We start from the raw sequence: 11,313 nt of genomic DNA, 5'->3' as shown, positions 1-11,313 counted from the left end.
GGCTTCGCTGGTAAATTCTAGCAAACATTTAAAGAAATGTGCCAATTCTCCTCAAACACTTCCAATAATTTGAAGAGGATAGAACGCTCTCAGACTAATGGTACAAGGCCAGTATTAACCTGATCCCAAAGCCAGATAAGAATGCTACAAGAAAAGAAAACTACAGGCCATATCCTTGATGAGGATAGATGCAAAAATTCCCAACAAAATATTAGCAAACTGAATTAAAAAGCATATTAAAAGAATCATATGCTGTGATCAAGTGAGATTCATCCTTGGGATGCAAGGATGATTCAACCTACATAAATTGAAAAATGTGGCACAGCACATTAATAGAATGAAAGCTAAAAATTACATAATCCTCTCAATAGATGCGGAAAAAGCATTTAACAAACTTGGACGTACTTTCATGATAAAAACTTTCAACAAATTGGGTATAGAAGGAACATACCTCAACATAATAAAGGCCATATGTGACAAACCCACAGCTAACATCTTACTCAATGGGGAAAGGTAAAAGTTTTCCCTCTAAGATCAGGGACCAGACAAGGGTGCCCACTTTCACCACACCTATTCAACATACACTGGAAGTCCTAGCCAGGGCAACTAGGCAAGAGAAAGAAATAAAAGGCATTCAAATCACAAAGGAAGAAGTAAAATTGTCTCTGTTTGCTGGTTACATGATCTTGTATATAGAAAATCCTAAAGACTATACCAAGAAACTGTTTGCAATAAATGAATTCAGTAAAGTTTCAGGACACTAAATCAACAAACAAAAATCATTTGCATTTCTGTACACTAACAACGAACTATCTGAAAAAGAATTAAAGAAAACATTCCCATTCATGGTAGCATCAAAAACAATAAAATACTTAGGAATACATTTAATCAAGGATGTCAAAGATCTATACACTGAAAACTATAAGACATTGATGAAAGAAATTGAAGGGGACACAAATAAATGGAATGACATCCAGTGTTCATGGATAGGAAGACAATATTATTTGTTATATGTTAAAATATCCATACTACCCAAAGCCATCTACAGATTCAATGCAATCTCTATCAAAATTCCAATGACATTCTTCACAGAAATTAAAAAAACATAATCATAAAATTTGTATGGAGCCACAAAATATCTCGGGTAGCCAAAGCAATCTTGACAGAGAATACATCTGGAGGCATCTCACTTCCTGACTTCAAACTATATTACAGGGCCGGCCCGGTGGCTTAGCGGTTAAGCGCGCGTGCTCTGCTGCTGGCGGCCCGGGTTCGGATCCCGGGCGCGCACTGACGCACTGCTTCTCCAGCCATGCTGAGGCCGCGTCCCACATACAGCAACTAGAAGGATGTGCAGCTATGACATACAACTATCTACTGGGGCTTTGGGGGAAAAAAATAAATAAATAAAATCTTTAAAAAAAAAAAAAAAACTATATTACAAAGCTATAGTAATCAACGCAGTATGGCCCTGGCATAAAATCAGACACATAGACCGATGAAACAGAATCAAGAGCCCAGAAATAAACCCATACATATATGGTCAACTAATATATGACAAGGGAACCAGTAATACTCAGTGGGGAAAGTATAGTCTCTTCAATAATGGTGTTGGGAAAATTGGATATCTACACGCAAAACAGTGAAATTGGACGCCCATCTAGTTAACAATAACGTCTTACGTTCTTGAAAGTTGTTAAGAGAGTAGATCCTAACTGCTTTCACCACAAAAAAGTAATGGTAATTACGTGACATGATGGAAGTGTTAGCTAATGCTATGGTGGTAATCATTTTGCAATATATAAGTGTATCAAATCAACACGTTGTACACCTAAAACTTAGACAACGTTGTATGTCAATTAGATGTCAATAAAGCTTTAAAAAAGAATTTAGACTCTGATCTTACATCACTCACAAAAATTAGCTCACAATGGATTGAGAATTTAAATTTAAGACCCGAAACTCTAAAACTCTTAGAAGAAAACACACAAAAAACTCCTTGCCATCAGTCCTGGCAATGATTTTTTGGATATGACACCGAAAGCACAAGCAACAAAAGCAAAAATAAACAAGTGGGACTACATCAAACTAAAAAGCTTCTACAGAGCAAAGGAAACCATCAACAAAATGAAAAGGCAACCTAGGGAATGGGAGGAAATACTTGCAAACCACAAATCTGATAAGGGGTTAATATCAAAAATATACAAGGAATTCAAACAACTTAATTTCAAGAAAACAAGCAATCTGATTTAAAAATCGACCTAGGAACTCAATACATTTTTCCAAAAAAGACGTATGAATGGCCTACAGGTACACGAAAAGGTATTCAACATCACTAATCATCAGGGAAATGCAAATCAAGATCACCATGAGATATCACCTCACACCTGTTAGAGTGGCTATTATCAAAAAGACAAGAGATAACAAACATTGGTGAGGATGTGGAGGAAAGGGAGCCCTTGTGCCCTGCTGGTGGGAACGCAAATTAGTGCAGCTACTATAGAAAACAGTATGGAGGTTCCTCAAAAAATTAAAACTAGAACTACCATATGATCCAGCAATCCCACTTCTGGATATATAACTGAAGAAGATGAAATCATTATATCGAAGAGATATCTACACTCCCATGTTCATTGTAGCATTATTCACAATAGCCAAGATATGGAAAAAACCTAAGTGTCCAGTGATGGATGAATGGATAAAGAAAATGTGTTATATACACAGTGGAATATTATACAGCCATAAAATAGAAGGAAATTCTGCCATTTGTGACAACATGGATGGACTTGAGGGCGTTGTCCTAAATGAAATAAGTCAGGCAGAGAAAGACAAATACCATATGATACCGCTTATGTGTGGAATCTAAAAACATTGAACTCTATAAAACAGAGAATAGAATGGTGTGGTTGCCGGAGGTGGAGAGGTGGGGAAATGAGGAGATGTTGGTCCCAGTTACAACCTTTCCGTTACAAAATGAATAAGTTCCAGGGACCTAACATACGGTGTGGTGAGCACAGTTAACATAGGTAACTGTATCCTATACGTGCAAGTTGCTATGAAATAGAGCTTCTATGTCTTCACCACCACAACAACAAAATGATAATTTTGTGAGAAAAAGGATGCATTAACTTACCTTATTTTGGTAAACATTTTACAATATATACACGTATCAAGTCATCGCATTGTACACCTTAATCTCACACAATATTGTACGTCAATTGTATCTCAATAAAACCAGAAGAACATAAATAAATATGTAAAAGAGATTAAGAGATACAAAGAATAAAATGAGAAGGTGTATTCTACAATATGTTAGAAATTCGGAATTAGAGAAGTGGAGAAAACAAAGATATAATATTTGAAAAAATAAAGATCTAGAATCCTATAGAAGTGACAAATACAGGAAATGGGATTGATGTGGGATATCAAATAAATGTGATTTTTAAAAAGTGGGTGTCCATAGACAGACACAGCACAACGTAATAGGAACACCAATGTTAAGGAAAAAATTGAATTTAGTCAGAGGGAAGGAAAACAATCTACCTAAAAATATCATGAATGTCAGCATAATTCACAAAATCTATAATGAAAGCCAAGAGAAAAGAAAATTTTATTCTAACACTATAAGAAATTGTGAACACAGAACTATCCATATTTGTAATTTCACTTATTCATTAAAATTCATTTGTAACCCCAAAAGCACTACTCCCAGTACTTTCACAGTGATTTGGGGACGTGCACAGAAAAGCAAAACCTTGAGTCAGCTGGCATCCACGTTCCCAGATAAGTCAACAGGGCAATGCTCTGATCTTGTTTCAGCTCTCATACGGTAAACCAGTGTCGTTTTCTGATATATTTAGTGCCACATTTTTGCATTTTTGTGCTTTTTTTGTTGGTGATTTTGCTGTTAAGATGGCTGCCAAGTGCAGTGAGGATGTGCTGCCCAGTGTGACAAAGCACAGAAGTCTGTGATGTGCTTTACAGGAAAAATTTGTTCGTTAACGTAGACTTCCTTGAGGCATGAGTTACAGTGCTGGTGGCCATGAGTTCACTGTTAATCAATAATATTGAATACATTGTCTTTAATAGAAACACACACAAAACAAGCTTGTGTATTCATCAGTAGATGAACGTGCTGTGACCAGAGCCTCACGCTAACCTAACCTTGCATTTTCCTTAGGAACAATGGATCAATATCTGCTAATTCAGTGTTTTAAGCAACACTGTAGAACTAACTCCCACAAATAACGAGAATCAACTATACTTTATTTGACTTTAAGAAATAAATAAAAGAAAGACATTTTAGATCAAGGGGGAGGCATTTACCTATAATCAATGTTCAATAAAAGAATTTCCAATAATATAATTGAAGAAAAAGACAATGTTCCCAGAAATCTGGCCAGAGATGCAAAAATGAATGGAAAGCAGGCTGGCCTGGTGGCATAGTTGTGAAGCTCACGTGCTAGGCTTTGGCGGCCTGGGGTTCCCAGGTTGGGATCCTGGATGCGGACCAACACACAGCTTGTCAAGCCATGCTGTGGCGGCATCCCATATAAAGTGGACGAAGATGGGCACGGATGTTAGCCCAGGGCCAGTCTTCCTCAGCAAAAAAGAGGAGGATTGGCATCGGATGTTAGCTCTGGGTTGGTCTTCCTCACACACACACCAAAAAAAAGTTAAAAAAAAAGCCTACAGATATATGACTGATGTGTATAATTGAATCAATTGTATTTGCCAACCACATTACAAATGTTTATATAACAGATATAACAGAGAATTAGTAATAACTCTCAATGAATTTATTCAGAAAAATAACCCATGCAATACATAAAACTATTTGGGGACTGTCAAATGCATATTAGTTGTAAATTTCCATTAACGTTTTTAAACCTTATTTCTTCTTCCACCACAGAGTTTGCACAATCTTGAATATTCGCTTATCTGCATGGATTAGCACCAAAGGACTAATGGTGGCATAGCTATTGACCACACTAATCTGGAACCACACCAATAGAGGGTCATTTATCCATGTCACAAGCACTGAAAATGAGAAAGTGAAGTCCACCCAGTATAGGAAGACAAAACAACTCACCAGCAGCAGGATGGTCTGAGAAGCCCTTTTCACTGGTGAGACTCTTGGGAAGCGGCTGGTACCGTGGAGGTGCTGGGACAACCTCTTATGTCTATACAAAATAATCACCATGTAGCCACTAGAGAGGACCATGAACCTTATGAAGGTGACATCTCTCAATGTCGTTAGTGTGGAAAACATGCTCCTGTGCATGTAGCTCATGGGCAAAAAAGAACTTCGTGATAAACAGAAGACTGGCCTCAGACCCATTGGGGGTGGCCACAGTGTAGAGCAGAAGGTGGCTACTGATGGACACGTTGAGGACCCACGAGAAAAGGAAGAATCCTAGGGTGTGATTTGGAGAAATGTGTTTGAGCTTTGCCAAGGAGGAGCTGCTGGGGCTGATGGTGATGGCCTGGAGTGCACTCAGGAGGCAGGTGGTGCAGATGCAGAGGCCCCTCAGCACCTTACTTAACAAGACTACTGCCTTGCACCTTACATCGTTCTGAATATTCCGTGACCTGAACAAGTCTGAGGACACCAATATTGCTTTGGTGAAGAGCAGCAGTATGTGTATTAGGGACAAGTGACTAACTGTCATGTCAATGGACTTAACCCTGTGAGTAAAGACCAAAGTGAAGACGTGGGAGAGAAGAAGGAAGGCGTTTGCTGAGATCCCAAAGCTGGCTTGTGGACAAAAGAAGTTTTTTATGTCAATATAACTAGGAAGTTTGGTCATCTTCATTAATTTTTTCCTAAAAAAAGGAAAAACAATAAATCTTATGATAATAGCACCTTTTCTGCCATGTTCCCAATCATCACCACTATCTTCAACAGTCTCTGTGATCTGGAAGCAGTAGTTTCTACACCTGAAAACATGGATTGAATATGAGTGGTTTATTATTCATCATTCAAGATCAACTCAGTCACACCTTTTTCAGGATGCTCCCTCTCTGTTTCCCACCCTCACCCCAGTGGTGCTCCCACTGTGCCCTTTCCTGTGCTCCCACAGAGCCTGTGCCCCTCGACACAGCGACATTGACACCATGAATGGAAAGTATTGTTTCTTTCCCACTTGTAAGTACCTCAAAGACAGGAAGGAAGTTGGATCTCTGCTATGCTCAAAATCCTGCCCAGGGATAATTGCAAAAAAAGTTGGCAAGTGGAAGCAGTAAAAGATTCAAACAGGACCATTCCCATCTTTGGCTCGTCTTCTTTATGTCTCCCTCTCTGGTGCATTTGAGGGCACAAGAAATCTTAGCCAAGAAAAATGATCTAATCATTTCCACTGAACAGTAAGTATTAACAGTAGGAGAGTGAGTTCTCACATATATCTTGGCACTTAGCCTATATGGATTCTACAGAAAAACTACAAAACCTTAAGATCTGTAAACAACTAGAACTCTCAAATTCAAATTTGGGTATTTATTTTGGTAAATGAAGCCTGGACCCCATGATGATGGTGAAGGTTGCGGGAGTAAGCCCCGACGTGCACCAAGACCCCACCTTGATGGGAGCAGGCAGTCCCTGTTTCCACGGCAAACCATTCCCTAGTCATGACCAGTCACATGATTCATACCACCATCACAAGAAGCTGGGTGAGTGGCTGTGCTCCAGGTGTCACAAGAAAAAGGGGAAGGGGAAGAGAAAGTGCGGTCCACTCAGCAGATCCAGCTTGGGCTTGGCAGACATGATCGTGTTGTGATGTGATGGAAAGCGAGGAAATGAGTTGTGTGCATCTGTGTCCACAGTCTAAAATTAGAAAGTAAGAGTGTCCCTAGGATCCTAGTGGACATAAAATGTACATATTATAGAAAGCATGTAAATCAGCACTAGGACATACAGGGGTAAAAGTGAATCAGGTCAACCATGAAGTGACAGATTACTTTGTGATTATCATTTTGGTCTATATCATCATCATTTTTGTTATTTACTCTATTATCTTATGGGGAAAAAAGTCTTATTCAACACAATAATGAGTATAAAGGTCTAAAGATTATCTGGGAGATAAAAGTAACACTGAGAAGGGGTAGTGGAGATGAAGGGTGATGGGTGTTTCCTCAAAACAAGGAAACCATGGACAGGATCGTAAAATCCATCTGGCTTATTTGGCAAAAGCAGAGACGTGCAAATTCGTTTGTGAAATATTCAATTGCAATGCACTCCCAAAAAGATCGTTAGGGACCTTCGGGTTGAATGAACAAGAGCTGATTCCCAAAACCGTGGCTCAGACAAGCACTTGTCCTTTGACAAGTGAATTGAAAAAAGGTTTGTTCATACTTGTACCTGCTACTAGGACATTCACAATCCCAGGGCGTCTGTGTCACTGTGGAGAAGTGGGGAAACAGAGATGGGAAAAAACCGGAGGAGCCCTACCACAAACAGAATATAACTCCAATGGGAAACCCACATTTCAATCTGTGTTTCCTGACCTACAAAAACTACAGGGAGACCAAAGCCTGACATCTTTTGCTGAACAATTTGCATAGTCTAATACCCTCATTTCTTTGCATCCCAGGTGTCGTAAAGGACAGAGAATACCTGCCCTTTCTCACAGTTAGGGCCATGAAAGTGTCTACAAGAGGAAACAAGATGTTTTAAATCCATAACTCAGAACCACTCAAACTCAGTGTGTCCTTTCTTCTTTTTTTTTTTTTTTGTGAGGAAGATCAGCCCTGAGCTAACATCCATGCTAATCCTCCTCTTTTTGCTGAGGAAGACTGGCCCTGAGCTAACATCTATTGCCAATCCTCCTCCTTTTTTCCCCTTTTTCTCCCCAAGGCCCCAGTAGAGAGTTGCATGTCATAGTTGCACATCCTTCTGGTTGCTGTATGTGGGACGCGGCCTCAGCATGGCCAGACAAGCAGTGTGTTGGTGCGCTCCCAGGATCTGAACCCAGGCCACCAGTAGCAGAGCTCGCGCACTTAACTGCTAAGCCATGGGGCCAGCCCCCTGTCCTCTCTTCTTAATGAGATCATCTGGCTGCACATCAGCAGAGAAGAGGAAGGAATTTTCCACTTTGAATAAGTTTAGGAACAACTGGACATTTTCTCAATGTATGGCCTGACATGTAGGTTTTCTCCTACTTGGGTTTTCTGATATTTTATTGATTATTCTCAAGGGCAAGAAGGAAAATCTCTGCCATCCTGATTTTGTTTTTTTATTCACAATGCTCACAGACCAGCCACAGTTTTCTTCTCCCTCGAAGCACAGAATTACAGAGGATATGCAGGATTTGGTTAACTGTGGATGATTAACTTGACATTTGTGGTAAATTACCTAATTTTATGAAGAATATTTTGTTCATTGAAATACAATTTAGGTTTTTGGTAGAATGTGTATTAAAAGTTCCTTAATAAATAAAATACTTTGAATGAGAGGAAGGAAATTTTCCTAATTATTTTGACTTACTCTTATCCATTGATTATGAAAATGAACTGAAACTAATATAAAGTACTTGGTCAATCATACCTTATAGCTTTAGGTAATTTAAATAGTAAAATTAAAATATTTCAGTAAAATCTATAATTGAGACTTCACACTCTTCCCTAATTAAATATGAATTACTTTCCTAAGTGTGAAATCAATTAAACTACCAGGAAGAAGATACCTCAAGTTACATGTCATATGCAATAAAAATATGTTCACTAATTACAGTGACGAAAAAGATAAAAATACTGTCACCTGTTAAAATTATATTATCTCATGTATTTAAAAAAAACAACCCAAGCCCTATGACATCACACAAGTAAAATAATTCTACCATTCACTTCCCCCTCACAACACCTTCAGGACATTTCAGATAGACTCCACTGCCCACAATTTCCAAGAAGGAAGTGAGAAGAAATACATAGGCCTTTAGAATTCGTGAGGAAATAAACATTTTAAAGAAACATAATGGCCTACATTTAGTACAACTATATTCTACAGAAGATACTATAAATAAGTACTCAAAAAGAATTAAAGTCAGATTTTCAGTCTGTCTAACATTCAGTTTTTGTTTTTGTTTTTTAATATTTATTTATTTATTTATTTTTTACCCCCAAAGCCCCAGTAGATAGTTGTATGTCATAGCTGCACATCCTTCTAGTTGCTGTATGTGGGACGCGGCCTCAGCATGGCCGGAGAAGCGGTGCGTCGGTGTGTGCCCGGGATCTGAAACCCAGCGCCAGCAGCAGAGCGCGGGCACTTAACCGCCAAGCCATGGGGCGGCCCTAACATTCAGTTTTTAAAATCGCATAACAAGAATGTAAAAAGGTTCACTTATACAGATAAATAAAAATTAGCAATTGATGGTTTCTGGAAAGTTTTTGCTGAAGTGAGCCTTGCATCTAAAGTCTACTAAATGTATTCTGAGCATTCTCATAAATTACCCTACACCCTAAGACAAAATCCTGCCTCCCGTGCCCGCTTGCGTAGATCCAGAGGGCAAGAAACTGGATCCAAGTTTTTTCTCTCCCACTGCCTCCTCCTCACTGTTTCTCAGAACAAAAAATAAAGTGACACTCAAGTTGTCCTTGAGGGTGTGTCGGCCGGTAAGGGAGGAGAGGCAAGCTGCAGTTATATGGAAAGGATGTCATTACCTCATGGCTCCCCAGACGAGCAATTTTCATGTTACCTTTAAAGCATAGCAATGTCTGCTTGTTTTGGAAAGAAGGAGTCTCCAAAGGGGAAAAATACTGATTTCAGTTTCAGAGTATAGAAAGGTAAACAGGCACCCCTGGAGGAACACTTTAATGTTGTAACCCACCATGTCCAAACCCGGGGCGTTCACGTGCTTACATCATGGCAAGCAAAACAAAATTCTCACACCGTGATTTTACCTTCTGCATGGATGTAATGTAGGATCATCTCAAACACACTGAGAACCAGAAATAGCAACATGAACTCGTGATTTTTTACTTATTATGAAATTTTTGCTGTACATTATTGTTTGTCAGTCACCATATAAGTGCATCCCTCCACCCCTTGTGCCCACCCCCCAACCCCCATACCCTGGTAACCACCAAACTGTTCTATCTGTCCATGTGTTGGTTTATCTTCCACATATGAGTGAAATCATGCACTGTTTGTCTTTCTCTTTCTGGCTTATTTCACTTAACATAATACCCTCCAGGTCCATCCATGTTGTTGCAAATGGGAAGATTTTGTCTTTTTTTATGGCTGAGTAGTATTCTGTGGTATGTATATACCACATCTTCTTTATCCAATCATCAGTCGAGGGACACTTGGGTTGCTTCTGTGTCTTGGCTGTAGTGAATAATGCTGCAATGAACATAGGAGTGCATAAGCCTCTTTGGATTGTTGATTTCAGGTTCGTTGGGTAGATACCCAGTAGTGGGATAGCTGGATCATAAGGTATTTCTATCTTTAATTTTTTGAGGAATCTCCATACTGTTTTCCATACAGGCTACACCAGTTTGCATTCCCACCAGCAGTGGATTAGGGTTCCCATTTCTCCACAGCCTCTCCAGCTTTTGTTGTTTTTTGTCTTGGTGATTATAGCCATTCTAACAGGTGTAAGATGATATCTTAGTGTGGTTTTGATTTGCATTTCCCTGATGATTAGTGATGTTGAGCATCTTTTCATGTGCCCATTGGCCATCTGTATATCTTCTTTGGAGAAGTGTCTGTTCATTTCCTTTGCCCATTTTTTGATTGGGTTGTTTTTTTGTTATTCAGTTGTGTGAGTTCTTTATATATTATGGAGTTTAATCCCTTGTCAGATATACAGTTCGCAAATATTTTTTCCCAGCTGGTGGGTTCCCTATTCATTTTGATCCTGGTTTCATTTGCCTTGTAGAAGCTTTTTAATCTGATGAAGTCCCACTTGTTTATTTTTTCTTTTGTTTCCCTTGTCTGAGTAGACATGGAATTCAAAAAGATCCCTTTATGGCTGATGACGAGTAGTACTACCTATATCTTCCTCCAGGAGTTTTATAGTTTCAGGTCTCACCTTCAGGTCTTTGATCCATTTTGAGTTAATTTTTGTGTATGGCGAAAGAAGATGGTCTACTTTCATTCTTTTGCAAGTGGCTGTCCAGTTTTCCCAGCACCATTTATTGAAGAGACTTTCCTTTCTCCACTGTATGTCCTTAGCTCCTTTGTCAAAGATTAGCTCCCCATAGATATGAGGTTTTATTTCTGGACTTTCAATTCTGTTCCATTGATCTGTGTGTCTGTTTTTGTACCAGTACCATGCTGTTTTAATTACTATCACTTTGTAGTATGCTTTGAAGTCA

The 11,313-nt window shown here is 39.1% G+C and overlaps 1 protein-coding gene across 1 annotated transcript; it reads right to left on the bottom strand.

Annotated features, from left to right (window-relative positions):
- Nucleotides 1–4,891: 4,891 nt before the first annotated feature.
- Nucleotides 4,892–5,902, bottom strand: LOC101404514 (vomeronasal type-1 receptor 5). The gene is given in 4 exon segments (XM_014794353.2): nt 4,892–5,140; nt 5,143–5,186; nt 5,189–5,818; nt 5,821–5,902. Coding segments are annotated over 4 exon segments (993 nt in total). The 5' UTR covers nt 5,891–5,902.
- Between the last annotated feature and the right edge of the window lie 5,411 nt (nt 5,903–11,313).

Source organism: Ceratotherium simum, chromosome 4 (genome assembly GCF_057802395.1).
Source record: "Ceratotherium simum simum isolate JZ-2026a chromosome 4, ASM5780239v1, whole genome shotgun sequence".
Lineage (NCBI taxonomy): Eukaryota > Metazoa > Chordata > Mammalia > Perissodactyla > Rhinocerotidae > Ceratotherium > Ceratotherium simum.
The sequence above is the reverse complement of the archived record's forward strand: the minus strand, read 5'-3'. Positions and strand labels throughout refer to the sequence as shown.